At 41.6% G+C, this 27,204-nt stretch overlaps 1 protein-coding gene across 3 annotated transcripts; it reads left to right on the forward strand.

Annotated features, from left to right (window-relative positions):
- On the forward strand, window positions 1–26,259 carry C1H8orf89 (chromosome 1 C8orf89 homolog). 3 transcript variants are annotated; one of them, XM_061605125.1, is made up of 8 exons: window positions 3–416; window positions 7,966–8,017; window positions 12,463–12,623; window positions 16,759–16,888; window positions 18,469–18,552; window positions 22,185–22,290; window positions 24,797–24,861; window positions 25,946–26,259. In XM_061605125.1, the coding sequence occupies exons 1-8, from the start codon at window positions 377–379 to the stop codon at window positions 26,004–26,006; spliced, it is 699 nt and encodes a 232-aa protein (XP_061461109.1). In that variant the 5' UTR covers window positions 3–376; the 3' UTR covers window positions 26,007–26,259. The 3 variants fall into 3 exon arrangements, with proteins under 3 accessions (XP_061461195.1, XP_061461109.1, XP_061461027.1); XM_061605043.1 differs by having other exon boundaries at window positions 6–416; window positions 22,180–22,290; XM_061605211.1 differs by lacking the exon at window positions 16,759–16,888 and having other exon boundaries at window positions 1–416.
- The last annotated feature ends 945 nt before the right edge of the window (window positions 26,260–27,204 follow it).

The raw sequence follows: 27,204 nt of genomic DNA on the forward strand, positions 1-27,204 counted from the left end.
TCCAGCGGTTGCTTCCCAACAGTCCCTGCAGCTTCAAGGCATAGAAATCCGCGTTGCCTTGACCTCTGGCCGCCGCCTCCCCGCCCACAAATAAGCTTTACTCGCTTTGGGTGACCTCGTCTCCTTATTGCGGCTCCCTTCGTTACCTAGCAACCAGCGGCGAGCCTGTTTCCCCCGTTTGCGCTGGGTCGGCGCTGCAGTAGCCAAGACTGGCGGGGAAGAAATGTTGCCATTGGGCTCTCGGGCACCGGCTATTGTAGAGGGCCATGAGTACCCCGCGGCGCCTCCGCCAGCCCTACGGAGGCAAGGGGGCCGGCTCTTTGGCCTCCACTGACCCGCCGCCTTTTTCCAGGGTGAGCGTGGCGGAAGGGCTGCTATGAGCAGGAGTCAGCAGCGCAACCGCTTGGAGCAACGAGGTGTGTGAGTGCGCTACGAGGGGACGGCTTGAGGGTGGATATGAGGGGCAGAAGAGTACTGCCGTAAGGCCCCCCCCCAAAAAAAAATTAGGGAACGCTGTAGAAAGTGTTGGTGTGCCACTCTCACCTTGGCATGCATGCAATGCGGATGCAAGAATGGTCTACCTTACGAGGTTGTTGTGAGGAACGAATGTGAAGCACCTCTAACACAGCGCAATATTATACGAATCTACTCGGAGCTCGGTACCATTAAGCTGGGGTTTTAGTCCCAGACAAAGGGTATATAGTCTAAAACACTGGGCACATACTAAGTATTCAAGGGAAGAGATGTCAACCCTGACTCAAGTACCTCCACTTTCATTTGGGGGCTGATCAGGATTACTTGGAGGAAAGCTTACTTTGCACATGGTTGAAACACTTCTTGTTTGGTGATTTTTCTCTGCATGCGTTTTTGCACAATCCAAATGTATTTCATTGTAAACAGGTTGCAGGAATAAAACCTGGCCCATATGAAGCCCTGAGGCTTCCACTCTAAAAATAAACGAGCAAGAGTAACACAGAATGGTGGTAGTAGGAATTGGTATGATGGGAAGGGGTCCATAGTACTGTTTGTCCGTAATATGGAGTCATAAGAGTAATTGTCTCAAGATTGTATGATAGTCCAGATTAACATAGGCATGATTTTGTGTGATGTGTTATCTGAGTTGGAGGGAGACAGAGTGCATGGGTGGGGTGATTTGAACTTACTGGTACTGGTGAATCCTGTAGGCTCAAGAAATGTTTTGGGGATAATTGCTTTGATTTAGAGAGGCTGGGGTCAGTTATCTACTAGGCTGGGTAGATCAAAAGGTCATGGAGTTATTTTGGGTGGGCGACCTGGTGGGCTTTCAGTGTGATACTATGAGGATGGTGAAAGTTGTAACAGCAGTCATCTGAAATTTGGGTAGCAGGAATTCACAGGATTATAGAGCCAATGGAAAACTCCATAGTTCAGTGGTTAGACTAGAGCATATCCTCTGCAGGCAAAAGGTCTCAGGTTCAGTCTCTGGTATATTCAAGCAGAGCTTGGATCTCTGTCTAAAACCATGGAAAGCTGCTGCCAGTCAGTTTCAACCAATAGTAAGCTAAATGGTCCAATTGTATAGGTAGCTCCCTATGTTCCTGTATGGCAATAGGATAGGCTTGGAGCCAGCAACTGACAACCCTTATGTCAAATCTACCCCCTGCCAGAGCAGTGTCATTTTTCCCTTCAACTATTAAACCCAGAGGCAAAAGGTGGGTGTGGATAAGCAGCATCTATAGTAATAGGATTTGGCAACAGGCCATTTTGGAACATGGGGTTTTGGTCCTTCTCTTCCACCCCAACCCCACTGATGTCAAAGCAACTCTTGGCATTAGTTGCTGGGCAGGGGAGCACTTGTATATGTAGACTGAGGCAATTTATGAACATACGACAAAACTAAAGTGGCACTTTAATAAAAACTATATTGAGCTTTCTGGAGCTATGATTAAGGCAACAGCAAATGTATGCTACAGTCAGGTCAAAACAAATATTTGGACTCCAACTGTAAACACTTAAGTGAATAGAGTTTGCCTCACTTATACAGAGCAGTAATCTGATTGAATGTCTGTTTGTTAATGGAGGGCCTCGCTTGTCTGTCCTCTCTTGCCTAGGTAAATCATAGTCCATTTAGACAGCCATGCCACACACACCCTCTGTCCTGCAAGAAGGAAAAGGGGTGTGTGTGAAAAGAGTGTCCTCAATGGTCCAGACCTCCAAGTGTGAGGTGGGTGCCCTGGCAAGAAATAGAAGGCCCTGCAGTGTACCCCCTCAGTTCTGCAAAAAGAAAAGAAAGAAAAACTCAAAGGGGGGAATTGAAAAAGTGATATCTATGGCCCAGAGCACACCCTCCCCCTCAAAAGAAGAAGAAAAATCTAACCTACCTGTATTCAGCCACCACCCCTCGGTCTCAGACTGTTGTCCCTTCTTCTCTCCTGTACTCTTCCAGCCCAGAACACATGGGGGTGGGGGAGGTTGTCATCCGGTCAGAATTGACTTGAAAAAATGGGTGTGTTCAACCAACATGGTTGAGCAAAGAACTTTGAAGCCTGGTTTCTGTCCAGATTTTCACACATGGTTATTGGTCACTTTCCAACAGCACTTATATTGTTACTTTTACAGGCACCAAAGGGGATGCACCACATTAGTAGCCCCCAAAGCAGGATGATCAAGATGTGTGTTTTGGAAATTTCCAAACTGGATCTTTTGGTTCTGTGCATTAGATCTGTTATGTATGACCATTTGGATTTGATGAAGACAGTTGCCTTTGAATGAAAGGAAGACTCCTCTTCCTTTAACAATTTGTGAGCAGAGGACATTTCATGAGTATGAATTCTACCTCTTGTTCCCACTCCAAGTGGTCCAGCTGTTTTCAGTCTGCCTCTACATGCTTTGCACAGTTCTGTTACACTCTGCAGCAGATGTGAAACAAGGATTCTGCTGAAGCACCCGAGTGGGAGCTGTACCTGTGGAATGTGTCTTTGTTCTTGAACCAATAAAAAGGACAAGTAGCATTCAAGCAGTGGTGAGGTGACAACCCTGTCCTAAAAAGGAACCAAAACAAAGCTGCACCAGTCATCATGACAGAGAAACAAGCCTTTTGATACAAGTAACTTTGAAATGGTTTGTAAGACTGCTTGAAACATCTTGTTTACTCTAATAATCAAATCTTCCTCCTTGGCATTTTAATTCTTAAATATTTGCCTGATTTTGATAGTGATACTTTATCACACACAAAGGGTATTTTAATAATCACCATCGTCCTTCGGGACATTATGAGAAACAGCCTGAATACACCAGAATTCTAGCTCTTCTCAGTCTCTTGTATTAAGAGGATAATATAGGTGATTTAAAATAAATGTCTAGCTCTCTAGACATTAGCAGATTAATTTGTTTAATAAAAACCCTAGCATTATATTCCTGTGGAAAAGCACAGAGAAGGATCTTTCCTTATATCCACTGAGTTTTTTTTATGACTGAAGTAACATATTAGCTGACAAGAACCACCCTATTAAAGATGTAGCTGACGTTTTAGAAAAACGAATTCCATAATATACTTAAATGCCACATTTGGCAGGCTAAAAGTCAGAGGGTATCCCTTATTATTATTGGCATCTTTTAAAGAGTGTGAAATTATTCTTGCAGCTAATTAGATTTCTCCAAGATCATGCATTGAGACTATCAGAAACATGACATAAACATTTTCCTACTAACTTGGAAATCCATGCCCTGGTAAACCTTTTAATGCATTGTTCATGGGGCTTCTTTTTGAAGACTTTTGAGAAACTTCATCTAGCACAAAATAATAGACCTGGGAGACCAGGATTTGAATCCCCACACAGCCATGAAGCTCACTGGGTGACCTTGGGCCAGTCACTGCCTCTCAGCCTCAGAGGAAGGCAATGGTGAACCCCCTCTGAATACCGCTTACCCTGAAAACCCTATTCGTAGGGTCACCATAAGTCGGAATCAACTTGAAGGCAGTCCATTTCCATTTCAGCTGTGACCAATTAACTGGGGTCAGCTATATGGACCATATTGCACCAGTGGTTACATAGCTGCTCTTGATACCCATCCATTTCCAGGCATAAGTCAAAGTGCTGGTTGTAATCTTTAAAAGAGCTGTAGGAGATCCCCCTACTTCGCCTAGTAGCCATTTCGGGCAAGCCATGCCCACCTCCCTACACCTGAGATCATATATATCATTTGGTGTGGAGCTGGTAAATAGGTGGCCAAGCCTAAAGGGAGTTGGCAGGCACCGCTGACCAGCAGAACCTGCAAAACCCTGTGTATAGTGTTTCTTAAGACCCAACAATTAGTTGATTATGGTTTGCAGAGTGCTGTACACTGGGCTGTGCAAGACCTGCCAATCAGCTGATGGTTGGTGCTTTGTGGACTGTGCCAAAAATAGGTCACATGACATTGTGACATTAGGTGATTGACAGGTGGGTGGGTTCACCTATTGGCTGGATCCAGTTTCCCACCTTGCTATAAAGCCCTAAATGGCATGGGGCCGGTTGTAGCCTCATATTACTACCTCTTCTTGGTCCCCATGGCACCTGAAGGAGACACAGCCTTCTCAGTTGTTGCACCTCTGATATTCAGTGTCCTCCCTTGAGAAGTACACCTGGTTTCAATTTTGATGTCTTTTTGGCACCAGACATTCCAACATGTTTTATAGCGGGTTGTAGTGTTTTCTCCTGGATCGTAGTGGCTTTTGCTGTGGCTTCTGAGCTTTTATTTTGTATTATTTTATTATGTGTTTTAATTTGTTTGCCCTCTTCAGAACCCTGTTACTGAAGGATGGTTTATAAACTGACTAAATAAATTGTAAAAATTACTTCAGTGTTTTGTCAGTAGAAATCATATCCCACTGTGAAGGAATTAGACTTTGCTGAAATGGACAGTTTGTATGAACTCTGCCTTTTATATGGACTGCTGTGTATAATATAGGGATGCATATTTTTCTTATCTGTTGCATATATTGTTTCTCTGTTTCTTTGAAGGTTATAGGGTTAACATGCTCAAATGACCTGTCCTGGAGTTCAGATGAGAAGGCAGTAGAACTCCATTGTGTATTTTTTTAATTAATTTTTATTCAAATTTTCAAAACCAAAACAATACAAAAAGAAAAAACACAAATCAATAACTAATACAATAAAAAATAAATAAAAAAAATATATTGACTTCCGATTTGTCGTAGTTCAGCTATAAATCTATAATATATAACAAGCCTGCCTCTAAATAGATTATAAAATCACCTTCCTCCAGCGGTTATCTTAGTTGGTTTCAAATCTCATTAGCATCATATCATTTTATTCTTCCACAAAAAGTCAAAGAGAAGTTTCCAATCCTTGAGATATATGTCCATCAATTTTTTTTCTAGATAAACATGTCAATTAATCCAACTCATCAAGTCTAATAAGTCCAGTAATTTCAAATCGCTCTTCTTCCATTATCCATATTGGTTCCATCTTCCGTCTTTACGCACCTAATAATCTTGCTGTCATAGTCATATAATAAGAGTCTGATAGGAATTTCCTTTATCACAGATATTTTCTTGCCATCAATTCCGAACGTATCACTGAAGTATTGTTGCAAAGCCGCATCTCTGTTCCTCTTTTTTACATGATACACTAGCACATCTCTTGAAGATTTTTCCATTGACACAAAACAGGGATTTATTCTGTTAACTTTCTCCATTTCAAGTTCCATCAAGTCCTTCCAGTCCAGGAATTTTTTTGAACCGATAATATCTTTATCTCCAATCTCTTCAATTCCTTCAGGGACAGCGCTGAGTTCCAAACCTTAATATTTGTCTCCAGGATCCATCACAGCCAGGAAATCCAAATCTTTTTCCATGTCCATATTTAATCCAATCTCCATAGTTTGAACCTTGGCTTTAATTTCTCTTTCATCCTTTGTTGGTTTTCCAGATCTATCTTTATTCTCCTTTCTCATAGAATCCTGAATTTCTTTCAGCTCCTGTCTCATTTTGTCAAATTCAATTCTCCACGCTTGACAATCATTTCTCAGTTCTTGTTTTATTGACTTAATCCCATTCATTATTTTCTGAAACATGTCTAAAGATAAAGTCCCTTCTTGTACATCCATGATCTTCTTAATTGTCATTCTTAAAGCCAAAGGAACAAAACTCCTTCAATTTTCAATGTCCCAAGCAAAGAGCATTTTATTTCTTTATCCAGTTACAAAGGAGTTAATCTTTCAAACCAACTAGCGTCACACTCTAGACAGCCCGTATCTCTTATATGCCCAGCAGTGCAAAAACAGCTTTAGTTCACAGCGTCCAAATAACTAGTAACAGAGAGAATAAGCAGATTCGTCAAAAAAAAAATAGATCAGAAAAAATAGTCCCAGACTTATATTACACAAAAGTCTTATAAATCAAAAAGATTTCTCTTTTCTCTTCCAATCAGAAACCCCCCATCCGTTGTAATCTTTATAATGCTATTTTCCATGTCAGCTTTTTGCAATAAGAAAAAAGATAGGCTATTTTTATATTCTTCCCCCTTAGTTCCGTGAGTAAAAAAAAAAAAAGGAAAGTTTTGGCTTACCCAGGTTTTCTTAATTGCTGTTCCTTTGACAAATCTCTTTAACTGTATAGATAAGAAAGTGATAAGCATAGACAGGAGAATGCTTGCCTGTTAGTCCGTGTTTCTTTAAAGAAAAAAAAACGGATCACTTATTCAGCTGAGCTAGCTAAAAATCCTCGCTCTGTCCGAGCTGCTGGGAGACCTTCTTTCACAGACAATTCTGACGAATTCCAGTCTCCAACAATCACAACAAAGCTATGTGGGAAATCTCACGTTTCTTCCTTATCCGGAAGAAATTATCCCCAGTCAAAAAAGACCCTTCTGACTGGATTTAAGGCTGAAAAAGTTTCATCCAAGACAGGAGCCCGTCTCAGAGGCTGCACAGGCGGAGGGATCCTCCTGGGAAGTCTGAACTCCATTGTGTATTTGAGAGATGGCAAGTCTCTTGTTTGTGGGCGGGAAAATCAAAGGCTCTACTACTACTTGCTGCCTGTAACCTGGGCTGCAATACTTCCTGTTGGCTGAATCATGCTGGGTGAAGCCTGTGATTGGCAGGGGCCAGGTAAACAGAGATGATATCTACAGGTGGACAGCCTGGGGGGGGTATTTCAAAGGTGGAAATCAGCATGGCAAGAAAAAAGAAGGAAGGGCTGCAACTCTAGAGAAGATTCAGCGGGGTATATAATTAGGCCCAGGGTTAGAGGGTTGCGTTTAACTCTGTTTTATATGTCTTTTTGTTCCAAAGGGAATATGCTAGTTTTATGTAACTTTTGCATTGCATATCTTTCTCTTAAACTCTGTATTTATCTGTTCTAGTAAATCTTAGATCTTGTTTCATAAACCTGGTACAGTCTTGCCCATTTTAACATCCCCACATCCAGAAGCAACAAAACTGTGTTACCTTGAGAGTCTTCAGAAAGACCCAAGGAAGGCTTTTTATTATTAGGCTGATTGATAGGGAGCAGACTTGTATTCAAATTCCCCTCATCTGGTGGCAGTGGGTTTTTAGAGTGGAAGCAGAGAGGTACATTATGTATTAGCCAGAAACTTCCTTCCTGTAGACAGCACAGGACCCAGGGTGACTGTGAGGCAGCCATCCTACATAGGGTTACCAACCGTACTCTTTTTGAGATGGTGCAACAGAATACTCTTACTTTTCACTTATCGAAGCCAAATGTACTCTTTTTGAAATGACAAAATGATGGTAACCCTATACCCACTCACACTCCTTTAAACTGATATCCTGACCAGATTTTTATGTGAATAACATGTTTTTGAAAAGCAGGGTGGGGATTAAAACTTGTGTGCACACTAACTAAAGCAGAATATGCATTACTATAAAATACTTGTTTTTAGCACAAATATCTTGAAATGTAATGTTACTTTAAATTTTAATATGAAAATAGTATCACTTTGAAACTGAACTATATTACAGATTTGCAAGTACATGATGGTAAGCTGCCAGAGATTTCATGCATTCCTGAATGGTAAGTATTTATTTTACTATGGCCTGTGGTATAAATTAGTATGGCAAACTCCCACACTAAGTGTTTTAAAATAGTAAAGCCAAGGCCAACTTGATTTCGAAGGAAGTTGATCATTACTTTTTAGCTCAACAGTGCTAGTGCTGGTCCATCCTAACTTAGCATTCATTGTTCCATAGCTCCTAATGCCTCATTCCTCACTCCCATCAATGGAGAAAAGCTATTAAGGCTGCAATCCTATATTCACATATCTGGGAGTAAGCCCTGTTGAATTCAGCAAGACTTGCTCCCAAGAAGTTATGTATAGGATTGTGCTGTTAATCTCTTTGCACCCGGGAGGCTGCGGTTGCTTACTGCTTCTGCTACCTGAATAGCTAAATTGTACGTAGTCATGATCCTGAAATTGCCAGTTCCTTGTGACCTACAGGGATCCTTTAGATTCCAGAGTTTAGAGTCAACTGTTCCTTTCATTGATCCAACATTTTTCTTCTTTGCCCATGGCACCTTTGGAATTTTATCAGCATTTTAAAAGTTCTTAAGTAGTATGCTATGCAAGGGATAAGGAGACACCATTTCCTGTTTTAAGGGAGAGGGTCTTGTAAGGTCAAATTGCAGCAGAAGAGTTTACAATATAAAAGGTTTAAGATCATATTTTAGATTTGCTATAGCTTTATGAGTTATTGAAACAAGACACTATTTTTTTAAGGAAAGGGACTTTTGCCTCTGGTAGGCATAGAATCCTCCTGTTTATAACAGTGCTTTTCAAACCATATCTTTAGAGGCCTGTCAAGTTTTCACACTAAGATCCATGATGGAAGACAAGCTTCCCTGAAATCCAGTGTCTACCCCTGGTGATTACCCCCTAAAATGTATGGTATTGGGGGAGTGCCTTAAGGTTCACTAAAATTCATTCTGAGTAATTTATTCATTTATTAAATGTATATCCTGCCCTTCCTCCCGATAGGAGACCAGGGTGGCAAACGAAAACACTAAAAACACATCTTAAAAACAATTTTATTTTATTTATTACATTTATACCCTGCCTTTCTTTTCATGTGACCCGGAAATTACAGCTTATACAGAATGCGGCGGCGCGCTTACTTACTAACAGCTGCCGATGGGATCACATCACGCCAGTGTTGTTTGACCTACACTGGCTGCCGGTTGTTTTCCGGGCCCGATTCAAGGTGTTGGTTTTAACCTTTAAAACCCTGTACGGTTTCGGCCCAGCTTACCTGAAAGAGTGCCTCCACCGCCACCAATTATGCCGCCCAACTAGATCAGCCACACAAGGCCTTCTCTCAATCCCTCCAACCAAAACAGTTAGGTTGGTGGGTACTAGGAAGAAGGCCTTTTCTGTGGTGGCCCCCCCTCTGTGGAACTCCCTCCCATATGATCTTCGACATGCCCCTTCCCTAGATGTATTCCGCAAGGCCCTGAAGACGTGGCTATTCCAGCAAGCCTTTGAGGTCATTGGGTAAATCACCATAATTCTGTCATTTATCGTATGTTGTTATTATAATTGCTTTTATATGTATTGATGACTGTCCAGTATTTTATCTATTGTTATTAATGTGATTACATCTGTTATTATTGTATTTTATCTCTTTTAATGTACGTCGCCTAGAGTGGCTAATTGCCAGATAGGTGACAAACAAATTAAATATTATTATTATTATTATTATTATTATGCTAGAAACCCAAGGCAGCTTACATATGGCTCCCAGGTGGTTTCCCATCCAGGCACTGACCAGACCTGACCCTGCTTAGCTTCAGCAGGGTGCTGGCCTCATGTCCCTTCAGACCATAGCCTGGGACTATATATTAATATTTTAATATGTATTTTAAGGTCTGTTTTTATGATTTTTTGATGCAGTTTTAGTGCTTCTGTTTGCCGCCCTGGGCATCTGCTGGGAGGAAGTAATAAATCAAGTGATAAATAAATAAAATAAAAAAATAAAAACATCTTTACAAACATCTTTAAAAACACCTTAAAAAGCAATTCCAACAGAGACATAGGCTAGTATAAGGTCTCTACTTAAAAGGCTTGTTGAAAGAGGAAGGTCTTCAGTAGGCACTGAAAGATAACAGAGATGGCGCCTGTCTAATATTTAAAGGAAGGGAATTCTAAAGGGTAGCTGCCACTACACTAAAGGTGCGCTTTCTGTGTTGTATGGAATGGACCTCCTGATAAGATGGTATCTGCAGGAGGCCCTCACCTGCAAAGTGTAGTGATCGACTGGGTATGTAAGGGTAAGACGATCTTTCAAGTGTCCAGGTTCCAAGCTGTATAGGGCTTTGTACACCAAAGCTAGAACCTTAAATTTGTCCCGGTACCTAATGGGCAGCCACTGCAATTCTTTCAACACCAGGGCGACATGTTGGCGATACCCTGTCCCAATTAGCAGTCGCACTGCTGCATTATGCACCAGTTGCAGCTTCCAGACCAACCTCAAGGGCAGCCCCACATAGACCAGATTACAGTAATACAGCCTGGAGGTTACCAGTGCATGGACAACAGAGGTGAGGCTCCCCTGGTACAGAAACAGCTGCAGCTGTCTTACTAGCTGAAGCTGGTACAAGGTACTCCTAGCCATTGAGATCACCTGGGCCTCTAGAGACAAAGATGGGTCGAGGAGCAAACCAGACTATGAATCTGCACTTTCAGAGGGAGTTCGACCCCATCTAAAGCAGGCAACTGACCAATTATCCAAACTCAGAAACCACCAACCAACAGCATCTCCATCTTGCTAGGATTCAGACTCAGTTTATTGGCCCTCATCCAGCCCATCACCGAGTCCAGGCACTGGTCTAGGCCTTGCACGGCCTCTCCCGATTCAGATGTTACAGAGAAATAGAGCTGGGTATTATCAGCGTACTGCTGACATCTTGCCCCAAATCTCCTGATGACCACTCCCAAAGGCTTCATATAAATGTTAAACAGCATTGGGGACAAGATGGTACCCTGCAGCTCCCCACAGCACAACTGGAAGAGGGCCAAAAGACAATCACCCAATGCTGTTCTCTGAAAACAATCCTGGAGGTAGGATCAGAACCACTGTAAAAAGTGTCTCCAATACCCATCTCACCAAGTTAGCCCAGAAGGATACCATGGTCTATAATATCAAAAGCTGTGGAGAGATCAAGTAAGAATAACAGGGTCGCACTCCCTCTCCTCCCAATAAATATCATCCATCAGGACAACCAAGGCCGATTCAGTCCCATAACCAAGCCTGAACTGAGATTGGAATGGGTCAAGAGAATCTGTTTTATTCAAGAGTAATTGCAATTGCTGCGCAATTCCCTCTCAATCATCTTCCCTAAGAAGGAGGTATTTGTGACCGGGCGGTAGTTGTCAAAAAAAGTGGGTCCAGGGTGGGCTTTTTCAGGAGTGGTCAGATCACCGCCTCTTTCAGGGTGGCTGGAACTGCTCTCTCCTGCAATGATGCATTGACCACACCCTGGATCCACTCGGTCATACCCCCTCGGCAAGCTTAAATAAGCCAAGAAGGGCACAGGTCGAGGGGACACGTTGCTGGCTGCATCATCACAAGCACCTTATCCATGTCATAAGGCCACATCAACTGAAACCGACCCCAAGAAGTTTAGCAGACGTTGCACTGGACACCTCATTGGGGACTACAGGAGATATGGATGAGTCATCAAGATTGCTACCAATCTCTAGATTGGTTTAAAAAATAAAATAATATAGAAGGGGTAGCACCCTCACCCTCGAGACTCCCCAAGGGACGACCCCCAAGGGCTGCCAGGCTTTTATACCCCCTGACCCAGCCAGCAGCTGATGCAGGAGGCTGCAAGATTGACTGCAACTTCTCTCTGGATTCAGGGCCAGGCAGGGGGTCCCAGTCCTTACAGCACTTACCAGGGACCTCAGCTGTCTCAGGAGACAGCAACCCAGAGGAGCAGGCAAGCAAGCACCCAGATGCTCAGGTACTCACTCCAGGGCAGGTCTTCTCCAGTCCCCCATTGCTGCAACTGTTCCCTTGCATAGGTTCAGTATGCACCCTAGAACATATCCTAGTTTCTGCAGTACTCCAATATGCCATAGTTGATGTTCAGCAGTTTCTCGCAGATAACTTGATATGGAAAGAGGTTGCCAACTCATAGAATGTTTCTTTGAAAACAGTTTATAACACGGTAATCATTCATTGTGAAGAAGCAGTGAGTCGGCCAGGTAGACACGTACTTCTGAGCAGTGATCGTGTAGGGCAGCCTTCCCCAATCTGTTGCTTGCCAGATGTTTGGGACTGCAATTCCCATCAGATACAGCCAGCAGGGGAAGGTTGATACAGGGTTTGTTTGAAACACAGCAATCCTTGATGACCCAGTTATTACCCGAGAAATGTCTTCACCTGACAACATGTGAAAAACATTCACTGTTTATTGTCTTATATCCCCTATGGTGTTCACTTTGATGTTTGAAATAGTAGACCTATCGCTTCTCAGCCACCAAAAGGACAAAAATTGCCAATCCTAAAATCTGACCAGAGATTACTGGGTAACAAAGTCTCAGGAAAATCATTTGAAAGTCGTCTTTTTGAGAATAGTTGGAAGAATGCTGTGATAAAGACAAAAAGGATGAAACAAGGTAAGTTGTTTAAAACTTGCATTTTGTAAACTTATTGTAGACTGCATTTCATAAAAAGGAAATGTACCAAGCTTTTTGGTGTTGGAATTTCCACAGATATCAACATAATCACTATCTTTATGGCTGCTTTGATTCTGTCACTACTTTGCTAGCAGGAATCCATTGCATACTGGCAAATTCAGGTTGAGCAATTAAAGTGGATTTAGCACTTTTCCGCAACAAACCCACTTGCAAAAAAATCAGATTATTTGCAATACAGAAAGTGATGGGAAAATACAGAGAAAGGGAATAACAATGACTTAAAGACATATAACCCCTCATACACAAATCAAAATGGTTGTCTGGAAGCAACTTATGTAGTTTTGCCTTGCACATTTTTTTGTTGAGAGTGATCCTTCACTCCTTAAAATCAATATGTTTAACCATTGATAACAAAAGAACAAGAATTATCCTTTAACTGCTGTACTATACAGTACATCCTGTCCAGATATTCCTGGATGTCTCAGCAGCTTTTGATACCATCAACCATAGTGTACTTCTGGATGGACACTCTGGGTTGAAAAATGGTAGTGGAGTGTTCTGATGGTTCCACGTCTACCTAGAGAGCTGCTTCCAGAATGCAATGCTGGGGGACTACTGCTTGGTCCCATAGTATTTATTCTGTGCAGTCCTACAGGGCTCTGTCTTGTTCCCCCACACTTTTTAATAACTAAATGAAACCTCTGGTAGAAGCCATCTGGGGTGTTTGGGTGACATGCCGTCAGTGTACTCATGACACCCAGCACTTTCTCTCATCAGATTCAGGTGAGGCAGTGGAAGTGCTGAGCTGGTGCCTGGAATCAGTAATGGGCTGAGTAATAGGTCAATAAACAAACTTAGTCCCATCAAGACAGAGGTTCTGTGAGTAGGTGGTCTGTCTGTTCAGGGAGGTATTGTTCAACCTGTTCTAGATTTATTTATTTTTTATTTATTTAATTGCACTTTTAAACTGCCCTATAGCAACAAGCTCTCAGGGCGGTGTACAACAAAATAAAACCACATTTAAAATACGAACAAGTGTGGATTACAGTATACAATTATAAAACATATTTAAAAACAAAATTAGAATACAAATTAAAATAAAAATTACAATTACAGTTTAAGTTTAAAATTAAAATTAAAATTAAGCTTAAAATGCCTGGGCAAAGAGGTGGATAACAAAGAAGGCGCCAGGCGTATCTCATCTGGGAGGGCATTCCATAATTCGGGGCCCACCACTGAAAAGGCCCTAGATCTAGTTGCTGTTCTCCGGGCCTCCCTATGAGTTGGGACCCGGAGAAGGGCCTTAGACGTCGAGCGCAGTGAACGGGTAGGTACATAGCGAGAGAGGTGTTCCATCAGATATTGTGGTCCGATGCCATTAAGGGCTTTATAGGTAAGAACCAACACTTTGAATCTGGCCCGGAAACATATTGGTAGCCAGTGCAGTTGGGCCAGAATAGGTGTTATATGGTTGAATTTCTTCGTCCAAGTAAGAACTCTGGCCGCAGCATTCTGCACTAGCTGAAGTTTCCGAATCGTCTTCAAAGGTAACCCTACGTAGAGTGCATTACAGTAATCCAATCTAGAGGTTACCAGAGCGTGAATAACTGAGGCGAGGTTCTCCCTGTCCAGATAGGGTCGTAGTTGGGCTACCAGCCGAAGCTGGTAGAACGCATTCCGTGCCACCGAGGCTACCTGAGCCTCAAGTGACAGGAGCGGATCTAATAAGACCCCCAAACTACGGACCTGCTCCTTTAGGGGGAGTGTAACCCCATCCAGGGCAGGGCTGACATCAACCATCTGGGCAGAGTGCCCCCCCACCAACAGCATCTCAGTCTTGTCAGGATTGAGTTTCAGTTTATTAGCTCTCATCCAGTCCATTATCGCGGCCAGGCAGCGGTTCAGTACATTGACAGCCTCACCTGAAGAAGATGAAAAGGAGAAGTAGAGCTGCGTATCATCAGCATATTGCTGAAAACGCACTCCAAAACTCCTGATGACCTCACCCAGCGGCTTCATATAGATATTAAAGAGCATGGGGGACAGAACTGAACCCTGCGGGACCCCATATTGGAGTACCCAGGGACTCGAGTAATGCTCCCCAAGCATCACCTTCTGGAGACGACTCCCAAGATAGGAGCGCAGCCACTGCCAAGCAGTGCCTCCAATTCCAATGGGGTTGCATTCACCTTAAAGTAGGGGTAGCCAGTGCGATGCCCTCCAGATGTTGTTGGGCTACAGCTCCTGTCATGCCTGACCTTTGGCTATGCTGGCTTGGACTGATGGAAACATCTGGAGGACACTTTATTGGCTACCTGTGCTCTAAATGAGCAAGTATGCAGTTGGGGGTACTCCTAGATCCAGCCTTGTCAGTGGAGGCCTAGCAGCCTTTATGGTAAGGAATACCTGCCATCAGCTTAGGCTGGTGCACTAGTTGCAATCTCTCCTGGACAGAAATAGCCTGGCCACAGTTACCATCCCTGGTAATGTCTAGGACTGAGTACTATTTATTTTATTTATTATTTGATTTATATCCTGCCCTTCCTCCCAGCAAGAGCCCAGGGCGGCAACTGTGTGCTGCACATGGGGCTACAGTTGGTTCACAATACTCATGCTAGGTTACTGACTGTAACTGGTTATTTTAAATATATTGGACCGATGCCTAAAGAACTTTAGTTACTAGTCCATTTTCCAAGTGCAATTCCAAGTGCAGTGCTTACTTCTAAAATCCTATATGACTTGGTACCTGAAAGAACATTACCTTCTATATGAACCTGTCTGTATATTGAGAGTCTTCAGAAGCTCTCTTCTTGGGGGGCCCTCCATTTGAGGCACAAAGAGAGAGCCTCTTCTGGTTGTGGTACCCTGTTTACGCCTTCCCTGGAGATACTTGCCTGTTGCCAACATTATTATCCAAGCAAAGACCTTTTACTTTCCCAGGTTTTTTATTATATTGCTATTTTAAGATGTTGTTTGTTTGTATTACCATGTTTTTGTAAATACCATTAAAGCAGTGGTTCCCAAACTCTTTTCACCACAGACCACGCGAAAATTGCCAAGGGTTTTGGCAGACCAGTTAATGATTTTTCAGCCTTTTGTAGCAATTGTAATGCACTGTGCTAGATACTGTATGATTTAATTGTATTTTTACAGACATGCTGTGGACCACCTGAATGAAGCTTATGGACCACCTGTGGTCCACAGAGCACAGTTTAGGAACCCTGGCACTAAAGCATTGCTGAAGGGAGATATATCAATCTTTTTACGTAAATAAGATAAAAAATAATGCTAAGGTAGTCAAGATTAGGATATGAGAGATTTTCTTCTAAAACAGTAGGTTGTTTTTTGGCAATGGGATTCTTCCATGTTTGATATTGCCATTCAGGGGTTTATTGGATTGGTGCATCTTGGTCCTCTTACCTGACATTAAGCCCTATTGAACACAGTGGGTCTTAGTTCTTAGTAGACATGCATAGGATTGTGTTGTTACCTTATATTCCCTTGTGCTATGTTCCAGGTAGGTGGAAAGTATAAGTGCTGATGGTAGTCTGCCCCGTATAAGGAACAGAATGTCTATGTTGTAGGTACTGGAGTAAGTTTTCAGCTATGGATTTGATATGATGAAGGGAGATGATATTGAGTTTAGTGTAAGTATGTGCACCCGTGTATAAGAACATAAGAAGAGCCTGCTGGATCAGGCCAACAGCTCATCTAGTTCAGCATTCTGTTCTTAAAGCCAACCAGATGCCTATGGGAAGCCCGCAAGCAGGATTTGAGCACAAGAGCACTCTCCCTCCTGCAGTTTCCAGTAATTGGTATTCAGAAGCATACTGCTTCCGACCATGGAGGAAGTTTATAGCCATCATGGCTAGTAGCCATTGATTCTCAGCAGTAGGTAGTTTAGCTCGGTTATTTATTTCCCTAGGTTGCTGGGAAGGTAGCCTCACTAGGTGAATTTCTGACTTGGTAACCTAAGGACCAGACCAGGATGTCTCTACGGAAGTCTTCCATTGACCTCAGTGGGACTTCTAAGCAAATATAATAAGAATGTAGTTGCAGCTAGTTCTGGCCTGATGTTCCATGTATGCTATTTTGAATTACTTCTCTTAATCAGAATATATCTCTGCATATGGCTTGAGAGATTGCGATGAAAATGCTGCAATGCCAAGTCTTGCTCAGGCAATACCAAACACCTCTCCTATTGCACAGAAGACACAAAGTGCTACTAAGCCATTTCCAAGCAGGTATACAACTGTAGGCTCTCTTTTTGTATATGGAGTATAAACATTTTCTACTGTGTTGACAGGATAACTCACAGAAGCAGAATTAAAGCAGAGAATTTTCTGACAAGATCCCACAAAATTTAATGGACAATTTCATTTTTTAAATAGCTTGGGAAATTAAATTCTTAGGTTTACTTCTGCATCTCAAGTCAAATGGATGGAAGGGTGACACTTCTAAAACATGAATAATGGTACAGATCCTCCCACAGAGTAAGTCTTCATGATATAGTGGAGATTCTTCCAAATTCATATAGTTCCAATGCTGTGACCCCATTTCAGACGTTGACGAGTAGGGACATAGCCAGTCAGATAGGTGGAACTATCAACTGTGACGTCAGTGATCACCAATTCAGAGGAAAGGTCTGGATTCTGGCCAGCACAGAAGTTGATCATTGAGTACTTCATCTCCAGATTGGCTTTGATTTTTGTTCAGAGCAAACAGAATCATTGACTAGCCATTCAGTCACCATCTTGCCCCCAGGCTTGTTAGTTTCACTTTGGTTTGTTTCAAATAAGCTATGGAACAACACAACAAGCTGTGATTAAACAAAAATTGAAAGGTCCAGAATTCCATCTCTTGGTTGGGTTAGAAGAGGGGAGGAAAGTGCAAGCCAAGGCCCACTGTGGCTTATTCTCATCACACTATGATGATATAGTGTGATGTCTGAATATGACCAGTGTGAAACAACAAAAACCTCTGTATTTTTAAGGGATCAAGTGCTCATCTATGCTCTAGGCTTACTGCTCTCTGTTTTTTTAAAAAATTGCTTATGTCTGTGCAAAGTAGCATTACTTCCTACACATAAAACCCAAATATCATTATTAATGGTAGTTTACAATGTTTTGATGTTTAATGTGATATGCCACTGAGAGGCTTCTAAGTAACTGGACAAATGACAGTAATGACAAGTTACAAGGTGGGGAAGGGTGTGGTATTTTTCTCCTCTCCCCAACATGTTCCATTTAATGTTAAAAATTAACCCGGGACTAGTAAGCCAAATAGCGAGCATGTATTTAATAAACACACATATATTTGATTTCACCCCAAGCTTGTGCCCTACCATTGAGCTACAGCACGCACTATTGAAATATGACTGATTTTTAGTAAAAATGGGAATGGCTGAATGTCTCCACTGTTGATAGTTTATCTCATAGGTCATTGCATACTGCAGCTTGAGTTTAGCCAGGATTATTTAAGGCAATTTCCAGAAGGGTAGTAAAGTTAGTCTGTTGCAGCAAAAACAACAGAGCCATGTGGCACCTTAAACTGGCAAATTAATGGCATAATATTTCAGGGGCTACAGCCCACTTCCTCAGATACATGAAGTGTTATCCTGAGTTACAGATATGTAAACAGTAAGATCAGAAGGAAATATAAGCCAGAAAGCCCTGTTTTATTTCCACACCATTATGCATGTTCCCGAAACTTTCCCACAATCCCATTTATTTGAGGTAAAATATGATAAAATAAGGATAATTAAATGTCATATTTATATTATATAGGCATTCTTTGTGAAGGCTTTTTATTTTAATCATTTCAGTAATGATGATCCCAGTTTGCCACATTTATATGTGCTTCCATCTACTTCATCTCAATGTGTTTTTGAAAGTTTCTACAAAAGCAGGTAAGTAAATTTTACTATAGTAGCTTTACCTTTTATAGTTTGGGTTCAAAATTATGTTCCTGAAGGATGAGTGATGGCATGTCAGATGGGGCTTTAGTCACTCTCATCCAATAGGAGAGGGATGGGGAACCACTGGCCTGAGGCTGCAGCCAGATTTCATCTGCCCCTCTCAACCATTATATCAAGGATGTGATGTCAGATGGGAGGCAGGTAGACTTGGCCCAGATGAAATGCAGTTTGGAGGCATCAGGGACAATATGCTGATTGTCAGGTCTTGCAGAGCACTTTGCATGATCTGTGGGGGATGGGGAAGAGTGGTCGTCGGTGGCTCTGCTTCGGACTGGAAGGAGGTCTCGAGTGGAGTGCCACAGGGTTCTGTCCTGGGGCCGATACTCTTCAACATTTTTATCAATGACTTAGATGATGGGGTGGAGGGAAGCCTTATGAAGTTTGCGGATGATACGAAACTGGGAGGGATAGCTAACACAATGGAAGACAGGAATAAAATCCAAAGGGACCTGGATAGACTAGAAAATTGGGCTGAAATTAATAAAATGACATTCAATAAAGACAAATGCAAGATTCTGCATTTAGGCCACAAAAACAAAATGCACGGGTACAGGATGGGAAATACCCGGCTTAGCAGTAGTGCGTGTGAGAAGGACCTTGGAATTGTAGTGGATCGCAAGTTGAACATGACCCAGCAGTGTGATGCTGCGGCAAAAAAGGCAAACGCGGTTTTGGGCTGCATAAACAGAGCTATAGTTTCCAGGTCGAGGGAAGTAATAGTCCCACTATATTCTGCATTAGTCAGGCCTCATCTGGAATACTGCGTTCAGTTCTGGGCACCTCATTTTAAGAAAGAAATAGACAAGTTAGAGCGGGTCCAGAAGAGGGCGACGAGGATGATAGCCGGTATGGAGAACAAGTCTTATGAGGAAAGGTTGAAGGAACTTGGCATGTTCAGTCTGGTGAAGAGAAGGCTGAGAGGTGACATGATTGCACTCTTTAAGTACCTGAAGGGCTGTCACATAGAGGAGGGTACAGATTTGTTCTCTGCTGCCCCAGAGGGTAGGACTAGGTCTAATGGTTTTAAGTTGCAGGAGCGTAGATTCAGATTGGACATTAGAAGGAACTTATTGACAGTAAGGGCGGTTCGGCAATGGAACCGACTGCCTAGGGAGGTGGTGGGATCCCCTTCACTGGATGTCTTCAAGCAGAGGCTGGACAGCTATCTGCGGGAGATGCTCTAGCTGTGGATTTCCTGCTGTGAGCAGGGGGTTGGACTTGATGGCCTACAAGGCCCCTTCCAACTCTATGATTCTATATCTGGTGTGTGAGCCAGATCCACTTCCCCCACCCAGCACTAGATGTTCGGGGAGGGGGGGAATGGAAGGCTTTGATTTTGTTCAAAGTGTGCAATTGTAGCCTTTTTCTCTTCAAGAAGATCTGCTGCAATACAATTGAAGTAGAGGGGGAAATATTTTGTTAGGCTGGTTTCTTGTAAATATGCAAAAAGCAATCCATGCATTTTGCAACTGCACGCATGCAATGTTCAGGATGCAATTGCATTTTGAGGTTTAAAATAGCTGTAAGGCAGGGTTTGAAGTTCAGCTGTGAATTGATCTTATTTGCTTCTAGAATTTGTTCTTTATGCTTTTTGCACAGTAAGGACAGATAAAGGATGTTGGAGAGATTTTTAAACAAACTCTATTTTTAAAAAGTCTATAAGAAAATGGAAGGTAAAAATTGTATTGAATTACTAAGAATTAAATGTATGCCTCTGTTTCCATGAGAAATAACTTTGTCTGTATGATTGATCATGTGTTAATGATTTGTGACTGGTTCTGGCCCTACCCATTATGAAATGCCTCTTGACAGCTTTTCACTGAAGTAATACGGGCCTCAGCCTGAAAAAGTTTCCTTACATCTTCAGTAGGAGGTAACAGGTGGAGCAGGTTATACTGTGCCCATGTTTCACTAGGCTTAAAAATCCAATCAGGAACTGGGTCTGGAATTGTGTTCAGTACTGAAAATCCTATTTAGCTGGGTTGAGGGTGGGGGGAGAGAGAGAAAGAGACGTATGGACTGAATTTAGCCATACCTTCTCCTCCACAGACAGTCAATCTGACTAGCGCTGTATGAGCATAATTAGGTCCTACTCCTGCATCAGGCTTTTTAGCCCAAGGAAGAATGCATGTTGCACATTTTCATAGCTTGAAGCATGTTTGGACAGGTCAGTGCTGATATGTAGTCAGTTTTACCAGCTGTCAAACCTATGGCATCTAAACGAAAAACATCTGAGAATTAGTGTAAGTGCCACCAGATTTGTTTGTTCAAGTTACAGCACTCTGAAAAAGGTCGCTCCATTAGCCCTTTTAAAAGTGTTTTTTAAGCATCTCTTTAGGAGAGAAAAATAATAGCCCTGTGGAACCAACTACATACTTCTAAAGATAATTGTATTTATTTATGTTTAGTTGCCTAATACAAAAATAGTCTCTAGGCAATTATTGTTGGCCATTATTGCTGCTGTTTACTCAACAAGCTGGTATATTCCTGGGTTCCCTCTTACCTTTCAACTGATATAAAGGATTATTAGGTACCATGCAAGTCCACTTTCTACTTACTTGCAAGTGTCTTTATTTATGTATTTCCGTGTTTTTCTATGAGCTTTGTGCAACTGTCCAACCTTTGGATTTTTTTAAAAAATGTCATCTTAGTGCAATGAGAGCAGTCTGCAGATGAGCCTTTTTTGGTACACAGCAGTGTGAATATGGGCTTTACATATTATTTTCTAGCAGATAATGAGCAGATGAAGGCAGTGCAACCCACCAAGGAATTTAGTTAACAAAAAACAGTTTAAAAAATTATGTCCTGGCTTTCTACATATTAAAAAAACAAGCAAAAGTAAACTGAAGACAGCTAACAACAAAACCATGATTTTAAGAACTTAAAAAGCATCTGTATTACTAATGTTAAAACACAAAGCCTGCAATCTGATGGTCTCTGGAAGGGCATCCCAAGGGCCATAGGCAATATTAGATCTCCCTCCCCAAGGGTGGAGAGACAGCAGTCTTACCTTGGAGGGGGAAAACTTATGTCAGATGCGCACTCCCCCATGACAGAAACTTCTATGGCTGTTGCCCTACTGATCTCAGAGCCTGTTGTAGGGCTGAAAAGGGAACAGACTGAGGTGGCACTAGTCCTCCAGCAAGCCCCCACATGAAGGAGAAAACTATACCAGTCCTCCCAACGGGAAGAAAATTGTTTAACTTTTTTTAGAAAATTATAAACAGAGAAGTGCTGCTCTACCCTTCCTTTGGCCCTGTCAGTGACAGCCCAACAGGGCACTGGATAAAGTGCTTCAACCACCTTTTGTTCCCTACACCCATATATTTAGGATTGCATGTTAAATAAGCTTGCACTATGACCAACTGTAGCTGGGAATGGGTACATAGTCCATCCTAACTGAGCACAGTAAAAAACATAATGCTGGTGATACAACTTTCTTGGGTACCTTAGACCATAAGAGCAACCCTCTTTTTCACATTATGTGAAAAATAAGTGATACAATTTTTGTTTGTTGTAGTCTATTGCTGTCTGAGATGCTACTTCTTTTTTCTGTAGAGAAGATATAGCCATGGGGGATATAAAGAAAAGAGTGGCGTGTACTTGGAAAACAGGCCCTCTGAAGACATCCGAGATGCATGGCGGAGCTGGAGAGTTAGGTGCTGTGAGGTAAGAAAACCTTAATGGAAAACAATGCTGGCAATTGCAGAAATAAAAATATATATTAAAACATCTTCATTAAGTTATTCTCTAAATGTTCTTGTAATATGATTAAACTAAAGAGGGAAATATGACTTGGCCCAATCCATGAAAATTAAGTGACTATTTCCTTTATTTCACTTAACATGCCACCTTACTTCCATGGAGCAGAATGCAATATACATAGGATATCCAAATAATCTCCCATCTGGGCACTGACTAGACCTCCACTGGCTTGCCTTCAGCAAGGCTGCTGCATCATGTGCCCTTGACCATGCCATATATAGAATCTTCCCGTGGACATAATAAGAGAGAGGCAAGGATCAAACGTTTTATAGACTTGGGACAATTCCAGACTGTTGCTATATTGCAGATGGGATTCAGTCACATACTGGCAAATTCAGGTTGCACGGTTAGAGTTGATTTGGCCCTTTTGTGCAACAAACCCGATTCCAAAAATATCAAGACTGTTTGTGGTAAGGAAAGTGAAAGAAAAATGCACTGGAAAAGTGTGGGATAACAATTTTGACACAATTATATAGCGTCTCTCAGAGCAGAATGAATGCTCAACAAATGGCTGACATTGTATAGCCCCCTTGCAAACTTTGTGCAAATAGATCAGGATGAATGTCCAATAAACAAATCATCTGGGAGCAACCTTGCTTGGAATACTTGCACCCATCTTTTTTTTTTTACTTTGAACCTACCTTTATACTTTATTTTAAATTGCTTTTGAAACTTCCCATAATGTCAGAAGCAGTTTGCCAAGTGGAGTGAGGGGCTATTACTTGAGAAAAGGACATTTAAAAAAACCTCTTGGGTTTCCAGAACTATTTTCACAGTTCTTTGGGGCCTGGCCAAAACGTGCAAGAGAAGTAGATACCAGTATAGGATCCTGACTAACCACCAGGGAAAGAGCACTAGTCCAGCCTTCCTGTACTTGGTGCCCTTCCAGTGTTTTGGAACTACAACTTGCAGCATGCCCATTATAGTCCAAAACATCTGGAGAATACCAGGTTGGCAAAAGCTGTAATAGACTATTGCTGCAATCCTATACCCACTTACCTAGGAATAAGCCCCACTGAACTAGTGGAACTTGGTTCCAAATATCCACGTTGTAAGATTATGCTGCTAGACTAGTAAGGGCATTATGGACAAAACGTAGTGTTGATTCCCTGTTTCTTTTATATATATTTCTCCATTGCAACTGAGGTAAATAAACTTGCTGAGAACTTGAAAATGGAAAAATGGACTGCCTTCAAGTCGATCCCGACTTACGGTGATCCTATGAATAGGGTTTTCATGCCAAGGTCACCCAGTGAGCTTCATGGCTGTGTGGGGATTCGAACCCTGGTCTCCCAGGTCGTAGTCCAATACACTAACTACTACACCACACTGACTTTCTTGCTGAAAATGTATATCTATTATTATACCTAAGAAGACTTGAATCAATTTAATATATTGTGTTTAAAGAAGATTTGAAAGAAATATTTGTTTCTTTTATAGCACAGTATACAACCAAGTTACAACAAAATAACTAAACTTCAGTATATACTATTGACATCCAGAATTGGGCCGTATTGCACTTGTGAAATGTTGCTGCACTGCACTGGGATTAGTAATGTGGGCAACAGTACTACCTCCGCAGCAGGACTTTGTGCTCTGGGCACCAGGTGTTTGGGGGAGGCTCCCCCACTTCAGCCTGGCCCATCCCACTGATGGACCCTGATCGTCTCTGGACTCCTTCAACGAGTTATATTTTGTTGTGGCGGGAAACATAAGCCCCCTTGCACTTCTCTGCCAAGGGCTATAGGAACACCCCAAAGAGACCAAGGAAGGTAAAAATAGACAGATGGAGAGAATCAGCAGCGCTTACATCACCTTGCTTCCCAAAGCTAGGCAGGACCAAAACTGGGAAGGAAAGCTCTCCCACGCAATAGGAGTATGTGCAAAGTTCCAATGTTGGCCCTACCTCCTGGAGCTGGTGGAAAGAGCAACCTAGTCCAGGATACTTTTCTCCACTACAGAAAACGTTATGCCTAGGATAATAATACAATTGTCAGAACTAGCTCCTACCCCAGCTCTATTGCCCAGCAATGCTGACCCTTGGGAAAGGTTGCTATGCTACAGTCCTTTACCCACTTACTTAGAAGAGACTCACTGAACTCAATAAATGTTACTTTTGAGTAGACATGTATAGGTTTGACCTGTTAAATATTTCAGTATTGCATTATAGTCCTTCCTGTACAAAGTCCTTCCTTGAATTAGTACTGCTCGGAATATAGGATGGTGGCCCCTATAGAAATAATGCACATGTTTTGATGAAGGAATGCTTGCATTACATTAATCAAGTTGTTTTTTCATCTCCCATCACACCTTGGGAGGCTATACCACCACAAGTCACCACTGATTGCCATAGTCCATAAATGTAACATGTTCTATTGTTTAGTGTATGTTCTTGTGCAAACATTTATAGGTTGAAGAAGTACAACCGGTGTTCCAGCCTAATTTCATTTCCAGAAGGTTCCAAATTCAAGACTGGTAAATGTATAGTACTTGCTAGATTTAATTTCCTACCATCTGTCTTCACCAGAATGTATTTCTAAGACAAACTCATTTTCTCACTGCTTTACTGTGAACTTCTTTCCACCCATTTTGAACTCACTTTTGAATATTGCTTCCCCTATAAAACTGCTTCTTGAAGTCTTTGTTTTCATATGTACTTAAGGGATAGCATTTCTAGTAATGCTTGTAAATCATGTTTCAAAGGTTAAATTCAGCTAATTAGCAAAGGTATTTAGTGATATAGGGTAAAATTCAGTGCTGGTCCTACTTGGAGTAGATCCACTGAAGTTAATAGACATGACTAACAGATTTATTAATTTTACCCTCTGAGTAGGACTTGACTACAGCCTAGAAGCTACTTTTCATTCTGGATTTATTCTTGTCAAAAGATAACTATGTTCATATGAACAAATGCTACTTCACTTTTGAATGGAGGATTTGTTTTATTTGGCTACTATATGCAAAAGTTAGTATACTGAACTCAGTGATAATTTCTGTGTATCATTTTTGTACTGTAGTGATAACAAATGGAGTATTTCTTCTTTAGCGCATGCCTTGCCCAATGATTGCTTTGGACAATCATTATCCAAATGACTAAGGTAAAAAAAGAAGATTGCAATAGTGCACCATACTCGAAATGGGAATCAATTCAGTTTTTAAAATGCCTAAGTGCCAAGTACTGCTTTTCTAACAAAATGGCAACACTCAAGTATATGCATTATATAATCCTATATAAAAACATATGTTTCTTTCTAGGTAGTTATGATCAGACTAATTCCAAATATGAGCCAGGCTTATTAACACTATGTTATTGTCTTCTTACTACCTTTGGAAGGCCTTGTATATATAGTGTTGACTAGAACCGCCCACTATGACTTGTTTCAAAAACTTATATTAATATTTTAAGGAGTAGGGTGACTTTTATTACCTTTCTATGGTTTTAATGCATTTTACATAATGCTGCTTTAAGTACTTCCACGAGGGAGATATATTATAAGTTCATTACATGAATAAACATTGCACACTACTAATCAAAAGGAGTCTTTTGTTCTTCTCTTAGGTTACCGTTTCACAGATCCTGTCAGTGGAGCTCCTCCTCAATATCTCCAGCGGCTGTCTGAACTGGCTGCTTTGGAATGTGAAACCATTCATCAAGAGAAAAGCAGAAAAATTAGGAGAACCAAGAAACAGGAGATGTAGACAACCTACCAGGCGAGGACCAGGCTCCTTTGAAATTATTTAACAAGTTAATATTTTCTTGCACACTGCTATCTACTGCTACTGCTTTCACAAATACTATGTTGATCAGTGAACCTCACAATTAAGGTAAAAGGGAAACCTGTGATTATTTAATAAACATTTTATATGTTTGTAGTTATGTTGTCATTGTCTACCTTTGTGTAAATTTACAAAGTTTTAGAACTGCATCTAAGCACGAACGTTCTGTAAAGAACATGTGCAAAAGCTCTTAAAATGACAAATTTCTGTTATTTAAAAAAAGCTGCTCATACAGAAGCAGTTCAGAACTCCCCCCCAAATATTGATATAATCACTTTTTTAAAGAAAGAAAAGGGTAATTTGGTTATTAAAGAGAATGTTCTGTCTGAATTTTCAGTTCTTAACCTAATTATGACTACTGGGTTTGGCTTTGGGTTACTTAACAGCAGGTAGGCTATCTTGTAATTTCAAGGGCAACCTCTCTCTTCATGCTTTGCTGGCCCAAGATAGCCTGTGATATTTTGGCTGTTGCTCTGCAGGCCTTAATTTAGTATAGTTCTCCCATTTATTCTCCTTTTTTTTTTCCTGTGTAAGCATGAAGAAACCAGTAGAATCAGTGTCACTGCCAAAAAGTGGAACTAACGTAGAAACATCAGAACTCCCTTACACAGTTCATTTATTACTAGGTGGTGGGGTGTATTTGCTTAACCAGTGTCACCTGGTTTTCCTCCATTCCAACAGCAGACATCTTCTGGTATGTGGTGTTTTAAAAAGTTGAGTCCCAAGTCACTAGTTTCCACGCACACCTTTTTGCCTACAAGTACCTCATTCAATGGAGCATCTCTTCTCTCAAGAGAGGAGGAACAGCCACCCCACTCTTCCTATGAACTGTAAAGAGAAATTGCGTCCCTGACCAGCATGTTTTCCAGGACAACAATGAGTTAATTCCCTCCATTTCCCACAATATATAAGGACACATGACCAAGCTAGAGTCACACACAGCCAGCCCCCGCAGCTTAATCTTGCCACGTCTGGGATAATGTTACTTTCAGCTCTTTCCATCTATTCCTTGGTTTTCTTGTTCTGTTTTTTTTCCTCCTT

This window comes from Rhineura floridana, chromosome 1 (assembly GCF_030035675.1).
Source record: "Rhineura floridana isolate rRhiFlo1 chromosome 1, rRhiFlo1.hap2, whole genome shotgun sequence".
Lineage (NCBI taxonomy): Eukaryota > Metazoa > Chordata > Lepidosauria > Squamata > Rhineuridae > Rhineura > Rhineura floridana.

What these genes read in the sequence shown, in the direction of transcription:
- C1H8orf89 (XM_061605043.1), top strand. Translation starts at nt 377, where the DNA reads ATGAGCAGGAGTCAGCAGCGCAACCGCTTGGAGCAACGAG. An exon ending in CAACCGCTTGGAGCAACGAG is followed by an intron (nt 417 to 7,965) that starts GTGTGTGAGTGC and finishes ACTATATTACAG; the next exon opens with ATTTGCAAGTACATGATGGT. An exon ending in GAAAGTTTCTACAAAAGCAG is followed by an intron (nt 18,553 to 22,179) that starts GTAAGTAAATTT and finishes TTTTTTCTGTAG; the next exon opens with AGAAGATATAGCCATGGGGG.